At 37.7% G+C, this 23153-nt stretch overlaps 1 protein-coding gene and 3 non-coding genes across 4 annotated transcripts in view; all 4 read left to right on the top strand.

The window, feature by feature from the left end:
- Window positions 1–22769, top strand: part of WDR43 (WD repeat domain 43) — a 33199-nt gene extending 10430 nt beyond the window's left edge. The window contains exons 5-18 of the mRNA XM_054568356.1: window positions 533–672; window positions 4231–4333; window positions 4874–4938; window positions 6938–7109; window positions 8558–8644; window positions 9543–9674; window positions 11113–11244; window positions 14622–14708; window positions 15320–15351; window positions 16348–16411; window positions 18525–18638; window positions 19157–19226; window positions 21335–21381; window positions 21481–22769. Of these exons, the coding sequence (XP_054424331.1) occupies window positions 533–672; window positions 4231–4333; window positions 4874–4938; window positions 6938–7109; window positions 8558–8644; window positions 9543–9674; window positions 11113–11244; window positions 14622–14708; window positions 15320–15351; window positions 16348–16411; window positions 18525–18638; window positions 19157–19226; window positions 21335–21381; window positions 21481–21672 (1437 nt within the window). The 3' untranslated portion in view covers window positions 21673–22769. The remainder of the gene's footprint in view (window positions 1–532; window positions 673–4230; window positions 4334–4873; window positions 4939–6937; window positions 7110–8557; window positions 8645–9542; window positions 9675–11112; window positions 11245–14621; window positions 14709–15319; window positions 15352–16347; window positions 16412–18524; window positions 18639–19156; window positions 19227–21334; window positions 21382–21480) is intronic.
- LOC129068174 (small nucleolar RNA SNORD53/SNORD92) lies at window positions 140–224 on the top strand. Its single transcript, XR_008528907.1, has one exon. It is a non-coding gene; the product is annotated as a small nucleolar RNA SNORD53/SNORD92 (small nucleolar RNA).
- On the top strand, window positions 9136–9213 carry LOC129068158 (small nucleolar RNA SNORD53/SNORD92). The gene has a single exon (XR_008528905.1). It is a non-coding gene; the product is annotated as a small nucleolar RNA SNORD53/SNORD92 (small nucleolar RNA).
- LOC129068166 (small nucleolar RNA SNORD53/SNORD92) lies at window positions 9960–10035 on the top strand. The gene has a single exon (XR_008528906.1). It is a non-coding gene; the product is annotated as a small nucleolar RNA SNORD53/SNORD92 (small nucleolar RNA).
- Window positions 22770–23153: the final 384 nt, after the last annotated feature.

Genomic DNA, 23153 nt, shown 5'->3' with positions numbered 1-23153 from the left:
GGAATTTGAATTAAAAATCTTTAACTCTTCTACGCAATGATTTTAGTGATTTTGATTTCTAGCTTACATCCAGCATTTGGTCCACTTAAGAGTATGTAACTGTGAAGATGTAGTGAACTTGGGGGTTACTGAACTTTTGGTGCTGTGATGATGCCTTAAAATTGTGGTTTCGACTCACTGAGAGTAAAATGAAGACCTACAATTCCTTGGCTGTGTCTGAGCACCCGATCACCCCTCTAAAAAGGAGCGAATTAGAGTGAATCTTTAACCCAAAAATGGAAGAAAGACAGATTGTGGGGGGTATAGTCATGGGACTTAAGAACATCTCAATTTTCATTATTTTCAGATGGAGTTTTAAGAAACGAGAAGAATATACCAGAAATAACCTTGGTTGTTTAGAATTTGTTACCTTTAGTCTGGAGCTCTGATTTCACGCTTATGATACAAATCTTATGATACATGTAGATTCTTCACTTTTTTTACTGTTTTGTATCCATACTATCCTAAATGTGGTGTGACTTTTTTTTTTTAGCACTTCACAGGACATGCAACGCCGGTTTCATCACTTATGTTCACTACTATCAGACCTCCTAAGGAGAGCCAGTCCTTTGATGGAATTACAGGTCTTTATTTTTTATCTGGAGCAGTACATGACCGGTTACTTAATGTCTGGTATGTAATCTTTTAGATTTGGGGGATAACTTTGTCTTGAAAGACTGTGTCACAGCTTATATGGTTACTCTAAATGATGAATATGAGACTTGCTTTACTGTATTCAAGGTTAGATTTATCTTGTAATGAAGAATTGAGCCTGCGTTAAGCAGATTCGTATCAGAAAAAATTAAGAGTATTGCATAATAGAACAACCTCCATGCTTGTTTAGAGGTGTAGTGGATTGAATATTTTCATGACTGGGCAATTTAAAAGTAAAAATATTTCAGGAAAACCTTTGATTTTGTTTAAATCAATGACTGTTGGGTTAGTACAGCAATGTCTATTTCCTGATGGCTTCCTGAGGACATTAAATTCCTTGGCTGTGTTTTTGAAACTACTTTTAAAAGTAAAACTAACCCTAGCTGGTGTGGCTCAGTGCACTGAGCGCTGGCCTGTGAACAAAGGGTCGCTGGTTCAATTCCTGGTCAGGGCACATGCCTGGGTTGCAGGCCAGGTCCTCAGCTGGCGGCGTGTGAGAGGCAACTAATCCATGTTTCCTTCTCTTTCTCCCTCGCTTCCCCTCTCTAAAAATAAATAAATAAAATATTTAAAAGTAAAAGTTAATTTTGTATTAAAGGGCAATCAAAAAGTTTTAGATTTAAGAAATATAAGAAATTTATTGGATTTTATGACATCTGATGGTGAAGTTAACTTTTTTAAAATCTCTTCATGGGCAAAGTAAGTAGAGATTTAAAAAATAGAAGTAGTTTCTCATCTTAGTAATCAGTTACTTGAGCTTTCTCTTGACTATATAAAGTTACTGTGAATTTATACCAAATAATACTCAGATATAATGGAACTCATTGAAATAACGTATTCCTTAAAGTAGTTGTGTGGGGAAAGGTTCATGGGGTCACTGTTCACCTTAGAACATTTGCTAAGCTGTAGTTCAGAATTGTGTCTCAATCAGATTCCATTCATTTTCTGTCTTGTGTCTGATATTTGAGGAATGACTATCGGGATGATTTCATTTAGTTCAAGAGGGTTTAACACTTACATAAGAAATTCGTAATGCCAAAAATCTAAAATCTGGCACCACAGTTTTCTGACGTTACTGAGGTACTTCAGCGTTAAATGCTTTACCGCTTTGGCTCCCTAGACATAGGGGTTTCTGGCTACAAAATTTCTTCTGTAAAAGAAAAGGTGATTTCTATTGTCTTAAGGGTCCTGATGGCTTCCTAGTAACAGAGGAATAAACTTAAAAGACAAACCCATATTGAAAGACTGTCCAATAAGGCCATTTACGAAAACTTTTGTGTTTTGATAGACGAGGAAGCCTAAGGTTCCCTTATAATTACCATTGAAAGACTCATTTCTGTAAGGAAATAACATTTGAAGGCTCTTTGCTGCTGAGTGAAGATTTTAAAAAACATTTTATATTACTATAAGACAACAATACTGTCTCCTATTGATGGGCTAAGATAGCAGTTTCTTCTGTATATAGTGGTCTGATGGCAGTGATTTTGAATATGTATAGTATGAATGACCAGGTTAGAATGAATGTTGTTATGAACATGTTGTGCATGAAATATTTAGAATTTGTCAAATCAACTCTCAGTTTTTTTCTGGACAGAAATATTAAAAGAATGTCTGGATAGGTTCTTTGATTAAGTGTCTGTTTAAATATTTTGGCCTATTATTAGATTGTTGTCTTATATTGAAGTGTTTTTTTTTTGAGAGAGAGGGAATGAAAGGAGAGAGAGAAAGGGAAACATTGGTCAGTTGCCTCTTGCATGTGCCCTGACTGGGGACCGAACTGCAACCCAGGCATGTGTCCTGACTGGGAATCAAACCCATAACCTTTCAGTTCATAGGATGGTACTCCAGCCAACTGAGCCGGCACACTTTACTCAGTTTTGAGAGTTCTGTGTATATTATTAGTGTAAATCCATTGTCAGGTATATGCTTTGCAAATATTTCTCCAAGTCTGTGACTTACCTTTTTGAAGAGTAGTTTTTAATTTTGATGCAGTTCAGATCATGTTTAGAAATCTTTGCCTAACCCAAGGTCACAAAGGTTTTTCTCCTGGCAGTTTTGTAGTTACATTTGTTTCTCTAGTTACATTTAGCTCTGTGATCTCTCTTGAGTTAATAGGTATATATGGTGTGAGGACTGGATTGATGTTCATGTTTTTGCATTATGGATATCCAGTGGTACCAGTACCACGTGTTGAAAAGACTCATCTCCATTGAGTTGGTTTATATATACATTTATATATACATTTGAGTTGTGTATATATATACATATATACACATACAGTCCTTTCTTGTTATTCACTGTAATTTTATGTTGTATAAGGTTCTTGAGCACTAATTTAGTGATACTGAACTATTTGTATTTAGTGGAATGAACTATTACTCCTTGGGGAAATACAGGTTTACGTTTCTACAAAGCCCCTCTGGTTACAACATTTTTGTCATCTAATCAATATATAACCTTGTTTTGTGTGTCTTTCTGTTTAAAGATACCTTACTTTACACACACATGCAGAGAAACATTGCGCCTTGCTTTATTGCGCTTCACAAATGTTGAGATTGATCACAGCTTGCTGTATTGTAGTACTTGCTTTATTGGGATGGTCTGGAACTGAACACACAATGTCTCTAAAATACGCTTGTATTGGTTGACTCATGTCAGAACAGAGTTTAATACAGACATTTTCTCCATAATACCTATCACAGCTTTTTTGCTCTTAGGGACATTAGACAATACTTCATTATTACACATGTGCCATTATAAACAGTAAAATCACCAAAAAACACAAAAGTAAAAAATAGGCCACAAAAAGAATACTTACAGTATAAGAGTTGAAATGGAAAGGCAGAACATAGCCTTGATTAACCTTGTGAGTGTTGGCCAACTCATTTTTTTCCACTGTCTGTGTGCATACCTGTTAAAGACCATGAAAGCTCAACAAGTACTGATCTTGGGGTTTACAAATAAATTCTGGCAGGTAGGTAAATTCTCAAATAAGGAATCAACAAATAATGAGGATGATTTTTGTGTATGTGTCTGGATTCTTTTTTTTTCCTCAGTGTTGCTGTATTCTCAAATTAACCTATAGATTGAATGCAAACCTAGTCAAGGTCCCAGCAGACTCTTGCATAAATTGACAATCTGATTTTTAAATTCAAATGGAAATGCAAAGGACATAGCCACAGTGAACTTGAAAAAGAAAAATGTTGGAGGGTTCATTGCCCGATTTCAAGACTTGTCAAGCTACAGAAATCAAGACAACGTGATATTGGCAACCATCAACATAGACATAGATAAATGGAAAAGAACAGGATGTTTATCTTTGTATAATCTCCTAGAAATGCATTAATGCTTTCTCTTTTCCTGTGCAATCATGTTATAATGGTAGTGATACAAGTGCTTCCTTATTTTGATCTTTAGTCACCTTATTAGCTTTCAAAAGATGAGAAAAACTATTGGGAACTTAATGCTGTGACTCCTTTTAGGTGTTTGCTTTTTTAATATCTGTTTTACTGTCCAATTATTGGTTTTGTTATCTAGGCAGGTCCGGTCAGAAAACAAAGAAAAAAATGCAGTGATGTCTTTCACAGTTACAGATGAACCTGTCTATATTGACTTGACTTTATCAGAAAACAAAGAAGAGGTAAATGGCTCCGTTTTTGAGAATTTGTTTTTGGATTTCACTACTATTTTTAAAATCAGGGTTTGATGATTTAATGATTCGAGAAAGAGGGGACATGGGGAGGAAGAAGGAAGTAAAGCAAAAGTCTTCTTAGGCTATTTGAAGTGACTGTTAGGTCAGCACGGTCAGCTCTCATGAGGGGAAGGGACAGGGAGCAGTGGCATCTTCAGCAGTGCCGACTGCTCTTGTGTGCAGGGCCCGCCAGCTTCCTGCTGTCAGCCTGTGCACTTGGAAGTGGCTTCTCTCATACAGCTTCCAAGCTGCATTCTCCTTGCCTGTGTTACCTTCTTGGCCTAAAAACTCTTATATATAAGCTTGACAACAACTCGAATTGTTATTTTGAAGACAGTAAGTGTTTTTAAATGCAACAACTGTTCATCCTTACTGTTCTTTTTCTCTGATTATTTAAAGGAGTCGGGAGGAGAGTTGAAGTTTCATAAATATTTTGTAAAAGTATTATCCATTAGATTTACCGATTAATCAGTTATTTATTTTTTTTAGCCTGTCAAGTTAGCTGTTGTTTGCAGAGATGGTCAAGTTCACCTTTTTGAACACATACTAAATGGGTAAGAACTCTTTTAAGTCAGAAATTTATTTTCCTTTCCTGACTTGTCACTTTATACTCTTACCTCAATATTCTTTGAATTACATTTTCAGTTAGATTGTTTTGAAAGCATCCTTAATTCTTTATCCATATGATTATATACATTACCGATGAGAACTTAAGTTTTTGGCTCATGTATTATTCACATTTGAGGTTAGGAGAATAGCTCTTTATGATGCACACTTAGTAAATGTTGGTAGTTCTAGCGATAAATATTCAAAGAAAATGGTTTAGTTGTACAGTTTGGCTTGTGAACTTTTGGTGAAGACTTAATTTCTAACTCAGAGAGTGCTTCCCCTTGCCACACATGTGGGTCGGTGCAGTGTGGTGGTGCTAGTGTTTTTGTGGGCAGAGAGGAGTGTTGCTGGTAGGATGTATAGTAGTCAGATTAAGGGGCCAAACCTGAAAGAGACCATATGTGGCCCCCCAAAACTAAAATATTTACTATCTGCTTCTTCATAGGAAGTTTGCCAACCTTCGCCATATACTATAAACGTGATCTGTGACTCAGTCATGTCCATAATTATGTTAAACTTTAAAATAGTTTCAACTTTTTATTGTCAGTTGATAGATAACCTTTCCTTTTACAGTTTTAATGTAGTAATTTGTTTAAATATAAACTTTGTGGAAACAATATACACTTATTTTCAAGCATTCAGGATGCACAGACAATTAAAAAGCCATCTCCCTCTATTGAGTTCTGCTCTCTAGAGGTAACTGCTAATAACGTGATGCCTTTATTTACATAGTCATGTGTACATGGAACATATAATTGATGGTCCTGAAGTTGGTGGGCTGTGGTGAGGATTTGGGCATTTCTCCTTAGGCAGTAGTAAGCTGTTGATGGATTTTAAGCAGAGGATGCATGAGGTTTGACCTAAGTATTAAGTCATCCCGCCTCATAGAGGGGTGAAGGCCAGAGCAGAGGCCAAAAATCCTGGATAGAGATGGTTTGGGAGTCAGGGTACTAGGATGGATGAATTGGCAAGATAGATAGTGGGGTGCTTACAATTGAGATTATGGAGGCTGTGCCTTTATTAGTGGTAAAATGTCTGCGGTGTGAGCAGTGAGTGGCTGAGATACAGTGAAGGACACAATTGTTGGAGGTATGAGGGTTAAGGAACTAAGAGGACAGGGTATCAGAAGGATCATCGACTTGCATACTAGATATGGAAACCACCAAAAAAGGCATTCCTCAAAGGAGTGTTGAAAAGAATGGCAGTGAGCCACTAACATTTTTTAAGAAATGTGGGGGAGTGACCCAGAGGTCATTGGATGGCAGCAGGAGATGAAGGTGGCTGATACCTGGTGACAACAGTTTCAAAGGTTTTAGAGATGAAGGAGGGAGAGAGACTATTAGTGTCTGAGTATTAAGAGAACAAGAAGCATGTTAAATCATGTCCTAGGCCCCTGCACCAAGGGCGTTGGGGGCAGACAGCTACAGCTTGAGAGGGCCGCCGCAGCGAGCCGTCATGCAGCAAGGCGGAGAGTGCTCTTAGACAGGATGTGGAGGATTTACTTTCGTCAATGATGTTTTGCTGATAATTTCGCTCCTGGAGCTATGTTGCTGAAGCGATGGTGAGCCTTTTAGTGATTGGGAGCTATTAGAGTTGGGACTGATTAGGGCATGTGCAGAGCCGTCCTGAACAGAAGCTCAGGGTGGTGAGAGAGCCCTTGGGCCTTGGGAGTGTGGGGCCTTCTGCGGGGATGGACGAAGTGGGAGAGAAGGGTGGATGGGGTTGAAGGGAGATTCTGGTGGCGAGGTCTTGAGTGTTGGCGGGGGGGTGGGGGGCGGGCCGTGAAGTCCTGATGGGAACGCTAGTGCTCTGGGGTCCCTGATCACCCCTGAAGGTAGTGCAGAGGCCAGAGGAGGGTCACATCTCACGCCAACTTCAGATAATTACTGTGAGGTGTTGTCATTTTAAATATTCTAATTTAATTATTTTTTTTTTAACTTCTAGATACTGCAAAAAGCCTTTGACTTCCAACTGCACAATTCAGATATCAACACCTGGGAAAGGCAAGAAATCAACACCAAAACCCATCCCAATTCTAGCAGCTGGTTTTTGTTCAGACAAAATGTCCTTGTTGCTTGTATATGGCAATTGGTTTCAGCCCATCATTGAGAGAGTGGTACGTAGATGCTACCTTGGAGTAAAGCAGTATCAACATGTCTACGGAAAAGATGATTTTAAAATGATACATTGATATACTTACTGGAATACTTAAAAAGAAGTCACGTATTTTCCCTGAAGAACCCTTCATTGGGTGGTTTATTTTAATTTGTGAGAACTCTATATATACTTAAACCAGCCTCTCTAAAATATGTAAATACTTAGTATAAAACATTATTTGAGATGTGTGATTCCTGCTTCCCCTCTATTAGGTGTACTGAGTACTGTACCTGGTGTGTATTTTTCACTTACATGCACATCTCAGTCTGAACTAGGCATGTTTTAAAGTGCCCAACAGCCCCATGTAGCCGCACATACCTAGTGGCTGCTGTTCCCAGCACAGATACAGGTGAATTTTGCCCAGCTACTCGAAAGGTAAACTTTAATGAAAGAGCCCTTAATGATAGCACCCATTGAATTTTCAAAGTGGAAATTAAATGGGTGGTGCAGTGATTTGGCTTCTTTTGATCACAGAAGTTCAGAGACTTGGTGAGTTATTACCAGCCTGTCCAGTAGGCGATTTCTTAGGCTTGCATTTGTAACATATTGATTCAGTAAGGCCCTCTTCAGAGAGACTTGCCCAAGAAAGCTGCTGTTGAGTTTACTTAAAAATACTTTTTAAATCCCGGTATGGCTCAGTTTGTTGGATCTTCATCCCATATACCCAGAGGTTGGAGTTTCCGGGGGCTCACTTCCCAGTCAGATCATTCACCTAGATTGGAGGTTCGATCCCTGGCCGAGGTTCATATGGGAGGCAACCAATCAATATTTCTCTCAAATCAATAAACATACTAAAATTTTAAAAATATTTTGTAAAAATTTAATGCATGGATTTGGCTTGTCCTTTCCAGATGCAGCCACTGTTTCCTGTTTGTTTTGTGTCCTTCCAGGTAGTGATTGATTACATGGGCATAGGGTATTGCATACAACCTTAAAGCTTTATGAGGACATGTGGACTTGGCTGTACTTGACTTTCCCCAGTTTAACACTGTATGCAGAGCACCGCCTCGGGCGTTTCATTAGTCAGCATTGCTGCCTTTGGCTTGTGCATGGAAAGGGTAGCAGTAGAAAATTTTGGGCAGGGCCGTTCTTTGTTAGCACAGAGTAATTCTTTGCGAGGGTGATGAACTGATGTTTTCTTTGGAGTCTGTCCCATTTAAAAAATCTGGTGATCTTTTAAAGCTATACATGTGAAAAATTTGAACAGTTCATAACTGAAGAAAGTAAACATGCTCATCGTCAGAGTTTTACCCATTTGCTCAGTGCCATAAATCTGAGTGGCTCACATTTTGTGTGGAAGCCTTTCATGCCTTTCTGTATTTTTATGAAAATGTATAAGTAGGCATTTTTATTGCCAGTTGTTTTGACACACTCTCCTCCTTCCCCCCTTTAAAATTATATTTTCAGGCTTTAAATTCCAAAGAATCTCATATGTGTTTAGTAAGAGATATTTCGAACTGCTGGGCTCCAAAGGTAGAAACAGCCATAACAAAGGTGAGTGCATTACATATAGAAGTTGAGAAAAAGATTTGGGTGAATTGAATGGTTATGTAATATGTTTAGATTCTTTTAATATCCTCTTTATCGTCTTAACAAATGTTGTGGGATTATGTTTTAGATATCAGTATTATAAAAGTATTCATTTCTGTGCTGTTGGTTTGTTGAGTGAACAAGGGGATAGGCGACTAGAAGTTGAAGACTTTGGATTTAGTTCTCCTTGTCTCCCATGCATGATCATGGAATAAGCATCAGCATCAAACTTATTAAAGAAATTATTTTTTCAATCTCAGTACTTAAAGGAGCATAGCTTTGTTGAGAGGAATGCTGTATTTCAGGGTGGAACAAGACCTGAAACCATCATGGGGCTGGAATTTAATACCACATATATGAGCATCATCATAATGCTTCATTTTGAATATAATGTGGCATCTGCGTGTAGGTTCATGTTTGGCAGTTTCATGAGGAGAGGAAAGGAAAGCCATGACATGCTGTGATGACATCCACATGGTTTCGCTTCTGGCTGAGTTTCAGAGATGACACCTTTCTCTTGGCTGTCTGAGCATTTCTGGCAAAGATTAATTACTGGCGGTGGTTGTAAGATGCACAGCTTTACTCTTTAACAGTTTCGAGTCAGCATGTTCATGTGTAATCTGTAGATTGTTTTTTTCTGGTTTTTATCCTTAGGTGGTTTTGAATGCCTTTAAAACTGTGGCGTTTCAGATTATAAGTTAAAAACTTGTCAGCATTCATTTAAAATTTGTCTTTACTCCATATCATATTAAGTTAGTTATACTAAGTCTTCTAGTAGAAAAACCTTGTAAAAGCTGTTATTTTTCTCATTGGGGACTGAGGCATAATTTCTTGTCACACCCCTGGTGTTCCTGGTTCACAGGTGAGAACTCCAGTGATGAATTCCGAAGCAAAAGTTCTGGTGCCTGGGATACCTGGCCATCGTGCAGCCATCAAGCCCGTCCCTCCACAAACTAAGGAAGTAGAGAGCAAGAGGAAATTAGGGGAAAATGAGGTAATGGAACTGCCTGGCCATGTTGAGTTTGACATTTTAAGATTGCTTGGGAGTTGAAACGTTAGAAACTTGCCTAGATTGCTGCTGTTACCCTCTCTCATCCCAGCAGCGTAGGCTCTGAAATTCCAGGTTCTGACCTTTGTGAGACACTCAAGGTTAATAAATGGCTTATTTACAAAGCTGCTGTTAATGGAGAAGACAGCACTCTGATTAACTAAAGAAAGTGGTGTTTTGGTCAGTTGCTAGGTTAGCTGGACAACATACCTGAATAGATTAAGCCAGGACGTGCCGTGATGATTTCCATTGGGTTTCGCATGTTGCTGAGCTCCAGTGATGCCTCTTCTCTTGGCTGTCTGAGCACTCCTGGCTGGGGTACTGCCAGTTGGTCTTTAAAAGTGATCGTTTAATATAGCTGCGTAAAGCGCTTACAGGTTTCATTTTTTCCCAACTCCCCAGACTTCCTGCAGTCACCGTTCTTGTCTATGTGGGGTCCTCTTTTTCATCCTCCATTCACATGTGTCACTGCTGTCTAAGGAATCTAGCATTTTAAGCGGTTTATTATCAGAGAAAATTGTAAAGTTTCTTTACCTGATTTTAAATGTGTTTGTTGAATGGTGGGTTGGGATAACATAGCTGTTCATAAAAACTGTTTCTCAATAACATGTTATCTTTATTTAAAAATAGTGTGCTAACTTACTTGAACTTGCAGCTTAGTTCCAACACTTTAATTTCCTCCTGCCTTGTTTACATTTTTCATAAAATTAACAGGAGTTTTTAGCAAAGCATCTCTTTTGGCTTTAGTAGTCCTAGAACATAATATTTTGATTTAGTTAGACTTGGTTTTATAAGGTATCAGTTTTATACAATTAAGTTTTTTATAGCATATCTTACCATGTTTATTTATACTTTATTTTAGATATTTGTTGTAGTATAGCATCTTAAAGAAAATAAATCACCATCCGGAACTGATTGATAAAGAGAAAAATGGGAAGACAGTTTAAAAATTGTTTTTTGGAAATATAACTATCTTTATGTCCTTTTAATAGTACTTGTTTCCTTTTGCAGATCTGAGGTTGATGGCAGAGAATAGTTATGGAAGGAGAAGCTACTGTGAAAATAGGTCTTTTCTTGTGTGTTAGTAATCAGATACCAGATCCTTGCCTTTTTTGAATCTTCATTATGAGTTACATTTTTAAAACATGGCTTCTTGGGCAGTTGTTTTTTCACTAGACTCTGGAAACTTGAATTATAGATATTACACTTGTCTCCAGCATTGGCTTTATGGTAATGAGATTCTCTTGACACACTTAGGTTTTTCAGGGTTGAGGTGTGAACCAGTCAGTGATCTTTGTCTCCTGAGACATAAGGATAACGTAATTTGACCAAACTACTTCAGGCCTTGTGTGGTTTACATTAACAGGTCACCTTTCTCCTGTAGGTTAGCATTGAAGAACGCCTGGGAGCACTGGACATAGAATCAAAAAAAGAAAAAGATAGCCTTCCGCAGACAAATAGCTTTCCAGTTCTTCTCGCGCAGGGTTTAGAAAGTAATGATCTCGAAATGCTAAATGTAAGTATTACAGCAGTTTTTAAATGAATTAAGATGGTTAATTTTTCTTAGGAATGACATAGCACATTCAGAGTGAATAGTCGTGTTTTATAGCCATTTTGAATTTAACATTTTGTAGATTTAGTAAAATATATATCATTTGGTGGCATTATACAGACAGTCACTAACCTACAAAGAGATTGTATTAAATTATTTTGAACCTGGAATGCATTTTCTCATAGAAATACTGTTCAGAATTGTTACTAGGTTCTTAGGCTTTAGTTCACAAAAGCCTTTATAAACATAGTGTACCCGCATTATAATACTCAGCATTCTAGATCACAATTTATATTTTTTTCTGTAGGAAAATGCGTTCCTGAGTTTTTACTCTGGATTCCAGAAACTTATTTCCCCCTGGCCGTGAGAGGGGGCGGTGAGGTGGAACCTTGGCAATGGGTAGGAGGTTTGGGGGGAAATTGAAGAGGGTTGGGGGTTATGTTATGAAGTATTTAGAAGTAGAAGTACTAGAAATTTTGTATAAAGGGAGGCGTTTATGATTGCTGTGTTTGTAAGTTGGTGACTGCTTGTATGAAGTTACTTAATTAAGTCTCCTTAAGTTCCAGAGTTTGACAGTGGTCTGTAGAAAACATTTAAGTGTAAAAAATTGTATTTAAGCACTGCTTGATCAGCTTATAGTAATTTACATGGCTAAGTGCATTTATTCTTAGTGATTCAACGATATTACTGTACCACTTAGTAAAGATGTGACTTTAATATGTAACCTATGCATAGTATTTTTTTAATTTATATTTTGGTCTAAGTGGGAGTATATTATATTTGTCTAAGGTAAAAGTTTTCCCTCATTTGTAAAATGAGATGGGAAACCAGCATGTCTAAAAAGTTGAAATTACTTTTAAAATAGTTGATGGTTATACAGGATCCAGCACAAACAGCACCCCTTTTTTATTACAAAATCTTTTTTTTATTTACATTTTTTTAGAGAGAGAGGAGTGGGGAGGGAGAAAGAAAGGGAGAGAAACATCAGTGTGTGAGATACATGGTGGCCTCTCACACGCCACCAACTGGAGACCTGGCCCACAACCCAGGCACGTGCCCTGACCAGGAATTGAACTGGTGACCTTTTGGTTTACAGGCCAGGGCTCAGTCCACTAAGCCACACCAGTCAGGGCCACGCAGTACATTTTAAATGTGCACTGTTTATTTCTCATCAGTTGTAATGCAGTAAAGCTGTAAAAGAAGAAACCCATTGTCGATATTCTTGGTAGTTGTGGCTGTGGTTTATAGAGTTGTTTTTTTAAATACATTCTCAGCAGAAATTAATGCTGACTCCTGTATCCATTTTATAGTTATGCGTGGTTTGGGATAACTTGTTTTTTTTGTTGTTGTTGTTTTAAGATTGTTAAATTGAATTTATTGGGGTGACAGTTCATAAAACCATATAGATTTCAAGTGTACAAATCTAACACATCATCTGCAAACCACATTGTGCTTGCTTACTTTAAATTTGAAAATGTGTCATATCATAGAACCTCTGTCTTTAGCGAGTATAAGAATTATCTGAGAGTTTGTTAAAAATTCTTCTGCCCGCAGTTTGGAATAATTCAGAGTTAGGCCACAGGTAATACTATGTTTGCCTGTGGCAGTTGTTGTCTCCACCTCTTACCTTGGTGTAATTATTCATAATAACTCCTTTCATTCTCAGAAGTGTCCCTGGGACAATAGGTTATATGATCACTTTACATTTAGAGCACTAGAGGGTTTCACAAACTTATTTTTCAAACCTTCATTCCCGAACTGTTTTTTAACCAAGCTTTTGGTATAATGTGCGGCAACATGTTCAGGAGTGTCGTGTTTGACCCGAAGTGCTGCTACCCTAGTTGGTCACTTAAGACAATGAAGCCTGGTGGTTTGATGAACATCCAATGAAAATTGAGGACCTTAACAAAAACATGCTGTATCTTAAAAAATAATTTGTAGACCATTCAGATGCACCATTCCCTGTAACTTGTACATTTTTAGAATTCTGTGATAACTGTTTATAATAAAGAGGAATATCTAATGTCATTAAGCACCTTCTGAATTATTGCTGAAGTTCTTATCAACATACTCTGCTTTGAGTCTGGTATTCTGATTATTTGAAAATGAAAATATTGGGTTAAGTGGGACAGTTAAATTAGGGCAGTCCATCTCTCAGTTCCCCAGTGACTACATAAAATGTTTTATTTCTTTTGCATATGGAACAGTGTAATTATGCCCCTGATAGGTTTTAAATAGTACTTGATAGGCTTAATATAAAGATATTACAAGCAAATAAAACCCATAGGGAAGTCCGAAATGATAATGTTCTGTATCTTGTCCTTTGGTACTTGTGCTGTTTAGTTCCTGAGCGTGACATTTATAGCAACAACTACCACAAACAGCATGCACCAGCCACCAGGGAAGTTCCTCTAGGAGCAAACTGTTTTGAAAAAATAAGTATTTAAAAGTATTCAAGAGGTAGGGGAAGTCAAGATTGTGAGAGCTGAGAGGGCTCTTATTTCTCACCCCGTCTTAGAGATGGGGCATCTGGGGTTTGGAGAACTTGAAAGGCCTACCAGGATTAGGACTAACCTGTTTCCTTTTCTCTACCCTGGGGGGGAAGACTGGGTTTCTCTCATTGATATCCCTTAAAGCACTCATTATACAATCTTTTCATTGTGAAGAAGTTGACATTTAATTTTTAAATGGTGTTGCTTTTCATGTGTGATTTTAGTATGTTTTGCTTACTCCTCTGTGGATACATCTCTAATTTCATAAAATAAAGGTTGGAGAATTTTTCCAAAGTTCCCAAAGTTTTTCATCTGCATTTAGATGTTCAGAGGTGTTCTTTTCTGTTTCATATAAAAAAAAAAAAATTAAGTTCCTGAAAGTTTAGAATTTGTAGTGAAGAAACCTATTTATTTTTTAAGATTATATTTTACTGTTTGTGGTGTTACAGTTGTCCCAGGTGTCCTCGCGTTGTCCCCCTCCACCCAGCCGCCCTCCCACGCCCTCAGGCAGTCCGCACACAGCTGAACATGTCCGTGGGTCCTGCATATTTGTTCTTTGGCTACTGTATTCCCTGTGCTGTACTTTGCATCCCAGTGACTATTCTGTAATTACCAGTTTGTACTGAAGAAATCTGTTAATTGAAGTTAATGTGTTTATAGGTAAAGGCTGTACTTTTCTGGTAGCCATAAAATATAAAATTCTTCATTCAGTTTCTCCAGCCTTTATTTGCTAAAAATAAGTTGGTACTTCATTGTTTAGCTTTAAAAATTATTTTACTGACAGTTTTCTTTTTTTCTATAGTGTTCTTAGCTTCTGAGTATGCTTATACTTGTTTTATTTTCTCGCAGAAAGTGCTTCAAACTAGGAATTCAAACCTAATAAGGAGGACTGTGTTAAGGATGCCCCTGCATGCTGTTATTCCATTGTTGCAAGAGGTAACTGAGCACTCTGTTCATTTTAAGGTTCTGTTGCTTGGAGTTTAAGACTAGATCCAGTATTGAGAGAAATGGATTTGCAGGATGTAAGCAAGCTGGATATTCACAGTGGATGATAGGTACTAGATCTACTCAAACAATATTTGCTTAACCTAGGTTTTTCCTATGTATTTTTTATTAAACTATAACTTAAAACCATAACTTCACCCTTTAAAAATGGATGTTTCAATATTTTTGGGGGTATTCACAGGTTTTACAGTTGTCACACCCAAAAGAAATTATGTACTTGTTGGTCACTCCCGATTCCCCCTTAGCCCTAGTTTCTGGCATCCTCAAACCTATTCTCTGTCCCTGTGGATTTGCCCGTTCTGGACAGTCATTTGTATAAATCCTAGCCTGGATTTTATTAGATAATTATGCTTATTGTGGGAATACATTTCCAGATTCTGTTATATTGGTTGAAGATGGAGGCATTAGGAAATTTAGGAATAATGATTTCCTAATACGGTCATGATGTTCCTTTGTTTTTGTGGGTGTGTGTGTATTACCAGAATTGGTGGAGAGGGGCTATCACCCAAGTGCTGTTGCTGATACTGTTTGTTCTCCCCTAGCTTACGAAGAGATTGCAAGGACATCCTAATAGGTAAGATGTTTATGTGACTTAAATTGCTTTCCTTTTGTAAATATTTCAGAGGTGATTGTTAAAAAGAGCAACGTCTGATGGTATGAAATGACATAATAGGTAGCCCCAAATTCTGACTAAAAAAGTCTCTTTAAGTGTCAAATATTGCTCTCCCCACATTTTAAGTTGATTCTTTATTCTTACAATCTTACTTTTTTTCTTTTAGAAAATTCCTATGTAGGGTGTTTAGTTTTATTATCAGCTCATTTAATGAATTAGTCTTATGCAATGATTTGCTGTAAAATTGCCATTTGTAGAACTTGCCATACCTCTGGTAGCTGCTAAGACGGCATAAGGCGATATGTTACAAAAGACTAAATTTTGTGGGTCGTCTTTGTTAATAATCTGATGATTAAATATTTAAATAGGAAGTTGATATTTCAGAGATCCTGAGCTTTAGCATAGTACTATCAGTGTCCACAATATGCAGTTTTTCTTTCTAAGTTACTTTCTGATAGGTTCCAAAAAGAAAACCTAAAGAATTTATTAACTAGGCTCAGCTCACACATTTTGGTCTATAGTTGTCTTTTAATGTTGGTGCAGGAATCTTGCTGTCTATACCTGATAATGAGTAGAGGACGGGCTCAAGAATCATGAACATAAAAATGCAAAGTCGGCAGAGCCCAGGTTAGGGCCCTGGTAGCAATTAATTATGAAGTAAAGCTTGAGTTTTGTTCTTCACCCATTGTCGAGGAAGGGACTTTTGTCCTGTTTCCCAGTCCTTCTCATTTTCCCCTCCCTCCCCAGGAAGTTAGCGTATTACACAAATCTGAAATTCTCAGTGAAAGAGTGTACAGACTGTCAGATTCGCAGTGGTTTCTTTACTGTAATCATTTTCCCAGAGCACAGTTTGTAGATCTTCACTTTGCCTGAGCATTCCTAATTTTATAACTCAGTTGTGTTTAATTTTGAATTAGTGTACATTAGTTCACTTGGATTTTTTTCACTTTTTTCCAGTGCTGTTTTAATGGTTCAGTGGCTAAAATGTGTGTTAACAGTCCATGCATCATACCTGTCCACAGTAAGTCTTTTCAGCTACAGTTGCTAAACTCCTCGGGTTTGATAAAGATCATAAACTGACGGCTAGGCAAAAAGCGCCCTCTTCTCCATCTGTCCTTCAGCCCCCAGCCACTGCTCCTAGAGAATTTTGGTTTTCCCCAGGTGCAGTGGCATAATGTTGCCATTGTTGTCTTTTATAAATTGGTCTTTTTGTCTCCTGAATTTAAAAATGACATGTTTATAGAGAAGTTGAAGGGAGATAAATATTGACATTAGCTTTCAGATGTTTTTCTATATCCATAGGCTGTTCAGAAAATTATATTGTATGGGTCTTTCCATTTCCCCCTTAAAAACTTAGCAGATTTTAGAAGTTTTGTATATATGATAACATGTTGCCCTGCCTTGTCCCAGGACAATAAGAGGCAGCTTGTTATTACAGTGACATAAGTGAAGCCTTCAGCCTGTGGCCTTTTGCTGCGTCTGCTCGCGGCTCTTGGTTGTCTGTGCAGATGGAAGGGAGGGAGCATAACATCTTACAGCAGCACAAGGCAACGATGATGTAGGTCAGAGTACGAGTTGGGTTCTCCCCATGCTGTTAATGAGTCAGTTGTATTTTAAGGTAGGAAAAAATGTTCTTTTCTTGGATTATTTGTCACTTTACAATAGGTTTGTTTAAAGGGTATAGTGGATAGTTTAAGTACATTTTTAGTTGCTCTTTAAGCTGTAGCACTTCCTTTCTTATTGCAGTTCTGCCCAACCCCTGCCTGGCCACTGCCGTTGTTCTGTCTCGGGCCCCTTCTGCCCTCAGTAGTTTGAAATAGGGAAAAAACGACTGGGTAAGCTGCTTTGCAGTCAGCAGTTTGCTCTTTGTGTGTTCATGGAGATTCTGCTTAAAATGTTAGAACAGGAAGGAGATAAGAAATAGTTAAAATGGATATTGAGCTTCCCTGCTGGCAGGAGTCTTGGGGTGAGTAGAGTGGCCGAGTAGCATGGGCTGCAGAGATCATGGGAAGCATCAGGTCTTGGGAGTCTGGCTGGTAAACAGACAACACTCATTTTGGGATCTAAATTACCTGCTTAGAAGTGAAAAGAGCTCTAGGAGGCCTTACGGTAGAATTCCTCCTGGAATCGCCTCCTAAAGTGTAACTACTGAAATAGTAGTTGTGTAACATTCCAAAAACAGAGGAACATGTTTGGTCTCGGGAGGGCTGACAGCCCATAACAGTTCTCTCCTCAGCAAACAGTGCTGTTCTCCTACCTTTCCTTTATTTCAGAGTTGGATCTTTAAGAGGCTTTCCTAAGCCTAGGACGATCTAGGCACGGGTGCTTTGGTAGTGTCAACAAGGCACTCTGATCCTCATTTCCCTGGAGCTTATAGTCCGAATAGGGACATATAAAAAGGAGGCGATGGTAATTGAAATGCAATCACATTAACTTAATTTTTATTTTTGTATATATTTGCTGTTAAAGGTTTAAACATTTTAATGAAATAACGTTTATTTATACTGAAGTGTCATACAGGAGGACAAGTAAGGCTAATTAAGAGCAAGGAGAGTGGGGTCTGTTTTTCTGTAGCTCTGAAGAGACAGAATTAACTGCATTTCTTAAGCAGCATTCAGAGGGTTGATTACAATGTGTTTGAAGTACTGTAAGGCCAGCTTTGTACTCTGTCACTCTGTCCTGGTGGTCTCTGGAAGTTGTGAGAAGCTTCCTCCAGCTTGCTGGGGCCTAGTGGATGCGGTAGATATGGGGTACTCTCAGGGAGTACGTTCCAGAGGGGACCCCCTGTAGCCCTGAGATACATGGTGGGAGTATTGTTTTATTTAGTGTCTCCTCACATTGACCATCTCTGAAATAGTGTGGTGAGTACAAAGAGGTCTCGCCCTTCACTTGGTCCTGCCTTGATATTTCTCCTTCCAGTCTTGTATTATTATTTTTTAAACTGTGTTACATTTTGCCTGTAGGATATTGAAAGCCTCTGAAGGTTTGAGATCTTGCTAGGCTGTTGTCACAAGCAGCCCCTGCAGCCGGTGGCTTGTGGCGCAGCAGCTCAGTACCCAGGCATATCAGCATGATCTGTGTATTTATTATCTGCATTATGTCATAACAGTATCAAACAATATTTTTTTCTTTAGTTGCCTGACCTGGTACCTCAGCTGGGGACACTATACCAGTTAATGGAGAGCAGAGTAAAAACTTTTCAGAAACTCTCCCACCTTCATGGAAAGCTTATCCTTCTAGTTACACAAGTGAGTAAATTAAACATTTCACTGTGCTAAAACTTCTGGATGTGAGAGGAATGGGGAGGGAGGCATAAGGATCATTTACCTGAACATTGAAAGCTCCCTGTCTCAGTAAGAAATCGGTAAATCAGGAGCCAGCCTATAACTTGGAAATGATATGTTATTTGACAGTGAGTAAACTCAGTTGTGCCTATTTCAGCATGTCCTCAAAGGTTCTCATATTTCAGTTGTTAATAGTTAAAATGATTGTGGTACTATAAACAAAAAATTATAGGGTAGTTATATAGTTAAAATTTTGGCACAGGAAGAAATTTTGATCACCTTTTTAAAAGGTTTTCAACTTCTGCAGAGTACTTCTCTCCCTGTTGTACTTGAGTTTTGTTTCTGCCTTTTATTTGATCTACATTGGATTGAGTTCATCTGTTACGATGGTTGAGGGTGAATTTACTGTTGGAGGATGTTGGGTCATGATACTTGAGGTAAACTTATACTCTATGACACAATTGTACTTTACTATCTTTCAGGTTACAGCTTCAGAAAAAACAAAAGGAATGCCTTGTCCTGAACAGAAGGCAAAATTGGTGTATGAAGAAGGTACAGCTTGGGGGTGTAGGGCAGATTGTTTTTCACATTGACTCAATTCTCTTACCTTACATTGTAAAACTATCAATGTGAGTAAGATCATGGTTTGGCACACCTTCTGTAATAAAATGAGCAAGCCTGTGGCAAAAAAGGGCAAAAATATGATTGGGTAAGAAAAGGCACAAATAGGATAACAGTAACAAAAAAGGGCACTAGGTGTGGAAGAGATTTAAGTAGAAGAATACTGAACGAACCTTATGCCAACACATTGAACAGCCTGATGGTGCAGGTAATTTGTTAGGAGACATCAATGGCTAAAACTGACTTACTAGAAACCTTGAAGAAGACACCAGCTTTAAAATTGATGTAATGAAAATTTTCTTCCACAAGATACCAGTTGCGGAGGATTTATGTGTGAATTTTATCAATCTTTCAAGGAATAAGTTGTTTTTGCTGTATACAAGTTAGGCATTTTGTGGCTCCAAATCAGACAAAGATAGTGAAGAAAGTAACATTCTAGATCATCTTTAAATATCCTAAGTAGCAAATTGATTATAGAAGTGCTTAAGAAATTAAGTCATTACCAAGTAGAATTTATTTAAAGATTGTAAGATGATTTAGCATCAAGAAATCTAACGTAGTCACCATATTACTAGATTAACACGGAACAGTATGTATTTTAACAGAAGAAATTTAGTAAAATCAAATGCATCTCATTATTTGATAATGTAAGCAACCTAGGAATTTGAGAGAATTTCCTTATCTATATCAAAAGTTTAGAAGCATTTTCAGAAAGTCAGGAATAAGACAATGAATGTACCTTTTATTGCTTCTGGAAGTCCTGTCGAGTATTATCTGAAAGGAGTAAATTCTAGAACACTGAACTTTGCAGTTACTATCCTTCTCCACATAGAAAATACAGCAGAATCTACGGATACACTGCTATTAATGAGATATGTAAACAATGAAGCTTACTGGATACCAAGATCGGCAAAAATGGAATCTGTAGCATTATTATATCCCAATAATGTGTTTACTAATGTATGTCCCAGTCAGAAGATGTATTAGGTAAAAAAAGATCTCATTCATAGCAATCAAAAAATTATGAAGAACCTAGAAATACATCTAAAAGGTGAAACAAAACCATTGTGAATTATAAAACAACTGAAGGACATGAGAGCATCCCGTGCTGTACACATGCAGGGTTTGGGTATAATAGAAGTTTGTACCTTTTGACCTTCATCCACTTCATTCTCCACCTCTGGCAACTGCTAGTCTGTTCTCTGTATCTCTAAGTTTGGTTATTTTAGATTTCACATGTGAGATCTTCCAGTATCTATCTATCTCAGTTAGCATAGCATCCTCGTGGTTCATCCACGTTGTCACAAATGGCAGGATTTCAGTTCTCTTTCTTCTTTTATTATTCCATTGTGTGCACGCAACATTTTCTGATTCATTTGTTGTGAACACTTAGGTTGTTCCCATACCTTGGCTCTCATAAATAATGCTGCCACGACCATGGGGTGTAGGCTCTGGTTTTGTTTCCTTGCACACTCAGAGGAGGAGTTGCTGTGTCGTATGGTAGTTCATTTTTAATTTCTCCAGGAACTTCCATGCTGTTTTTTCCCACAGGTTTCTCCATATCCTTGACTTTATTTTGTTATTTTTTATTTTGTTAGTTTTTAGAAGATTTTACTTATTTTTAGAGAGAGAAAGAAGGGAGAAAGATAGGGAGAGAAACACCAATTGGTTACCTCTCATATACACCCCATCCAGGGACCAAACCCACCGCCCAGGCCAGTGCCCTGACCAGAAGTGAACCAGCGACCTTGCATTTTGTGGGACGACACCCAGCAAACTAAGCTACACCAGTCAGGGCTCCACTTTGTTCTTTAAGATGAGATTTTGTTAGGGTTTTGGTACTTTGTCTTGCTTAGTGAAATCTTTGTGGAATATGTGTTTTTATGCAGATAAAAATATTAATGTTACTTCTTAGATGGATCATATTGAACATAGTATTTCTGAAAGTAAATTCAGGTATTTGATTCTGTTTAATTTCCAGGGCTTTGCCCTCTGCTTTGATCACAAAATTAAGGCTGAATTTTTTCCCCTCCTTACAGAATCTTCTGAAGAGGAGTCTGATGATGAGATAGATAAAGATTCTGATGTGAGTAATTTGTTTGCTGGTACATGAATCTTCCATAACCTTGTACTCTGTAAGAACAAGGCCTTCACAAATGCTTACCTTGCTTAATATTTCTACCAGGATAATTGGGATGAAGATGAGGAAGAGAAAGAAAGTGAAAAGGATGAGGATGTTGATGAAGAGAATGAAGAGGAAGATGAGGATTCAGAAGAAAAAGATGAAGAAAATGGTGAGGACAGAGATGTGGCAAGTGAAAAGGAATTAAATGGAGATTCTGATTTAGATCCTGAAAATGAAAGTGAAGAAGAGTGAAGACAGAAGAACAAGCCAATGGAACTGTATAAACTCTGGCTCACCTTACCCAGTGCTGCCGAGTTCTCCTGGGGAGGGTTGTCTCTGTGACGGATGCCGAGGACCGTTGCACATTTCCAAATTCCCACTGGTGGCTCCCCTGCCACCGTGCTGTCCCGAGCAAGACTTAACTGTGTAAATAAGAGCGTGTTTCATTCAAATGTTAATAAACTTTACACAGTAAATAGACACATTTTCTGCAATGTACCGACATGAGTGTCCAATATATGGTATATTTTTATAATATAATATCCTAGTATGACTTGGTTATACCAAGAATTGACATCAGTGAAGGTAAAGACATTTCCCAGGTAGGGGGCTCAAGAACTGGACTTTTGTGAAGAGGTCAGCTGTTATCTCAGGTTGGTATCTTTCATCAAATCCAGATATGAAGCAGCACTAGTGAAAGAGATTTTTAATTTGGTACATTTTCATAAACTACGAAGGGGGAAAAAAAGAGTAAAATGATTGTGATTAAAAAATGAAATCACCAGTGTCCCTAGCTGCTCTATTAACTGTGGTGATCTGATCAGAGTCAGATTGGATATTTGGAGTGCTTCCCTAAGACAACCACTTATTTTTTAAGCTGTCATGTGAAATATTTTTTAAAAATACAAAAATTATGGTAATTAAAAACTAAAGAGTTAGCCCTATTAAGAATTTTTCTTGACTGCAAGTTACCTGTAAAGAATCATTAGTGTCTAGATTTAGAATTGCTCATTACCTGCAACTTAAAAAATTTCTGTTACAGCTGCTTTTGAAGATATTTTCATTTTTATTTAAATTACTAATGGATCAAAGGACAATTGTTTATTTTTTTCTCTTTGGTTTTAGATATTAATGATAACATTGTTGGAGTTTTTTTCCAAAGAAAATATTTTTATAATTCAGTAATTTAATGTTTTCCTTCCTTTTCATTACCCACTCTTGGCAGTGTTAGGGTATCTGTTTACCTTTAAAATAAATCTGACTCAAGATTTTTTATGTATGTATCAATAAGTATTTTGGTGTGTTACAAAAGCTTTTTCAAATTATCAGAAATTTTTTTTTTTTTTTTTTTTAAAGAACAAGCCAGTATTTGTTTAGTGCTCTCTAGGGAATGCGGATGGACACTCAGCTCTTAAGGAAGGGCTGGGGAGATGGTGTTCTTTTTCCCACCTGTGAATTTGTAAAACCCAAACCGTGATCTCCAAGGGGCTTCTTAACCATCAGTGGCAGAACAGAGAATGTTCAACTAATAGGGCTGGAGCTATACAGGCATCTTGGGAAAGTACGTTTGAGCCAGCTACTGTTAAAATGTACAGTTATATTTGTCTATAAATGGAGCTGTTTATGGGAATTTAATACCATTCTCTTTGTAAAGTGAATAAATATTCATCTTTACCCATTGCTTGTCTTGTGGTGTATGGAGAGAAACGGCCACGTGTTTGGGCTTGTGGTGT

Source organism: Pteronotus mesoamericanus, unplaced genomic scaffold (assembly GCF_021234165.1).
Source record: "Pteronotus mesoamericanus isolate MK-2021 breed Mesoamerican mustached bat unplaced genomic scaffold, CSHL_Meso_final contig_101, whole genome shotgun sequence".
In the NCBI taxonomy this organism is placed as follows: Eukaryota; Metazoa; Chordata; class Mammalia; order Chiroptera; family Mormoopidae; genus Pteronotus; species Pteronotus mesoamericanus.
This window is presented reverse-complemented; position numbering and strand designations above follow the sequence as displayed.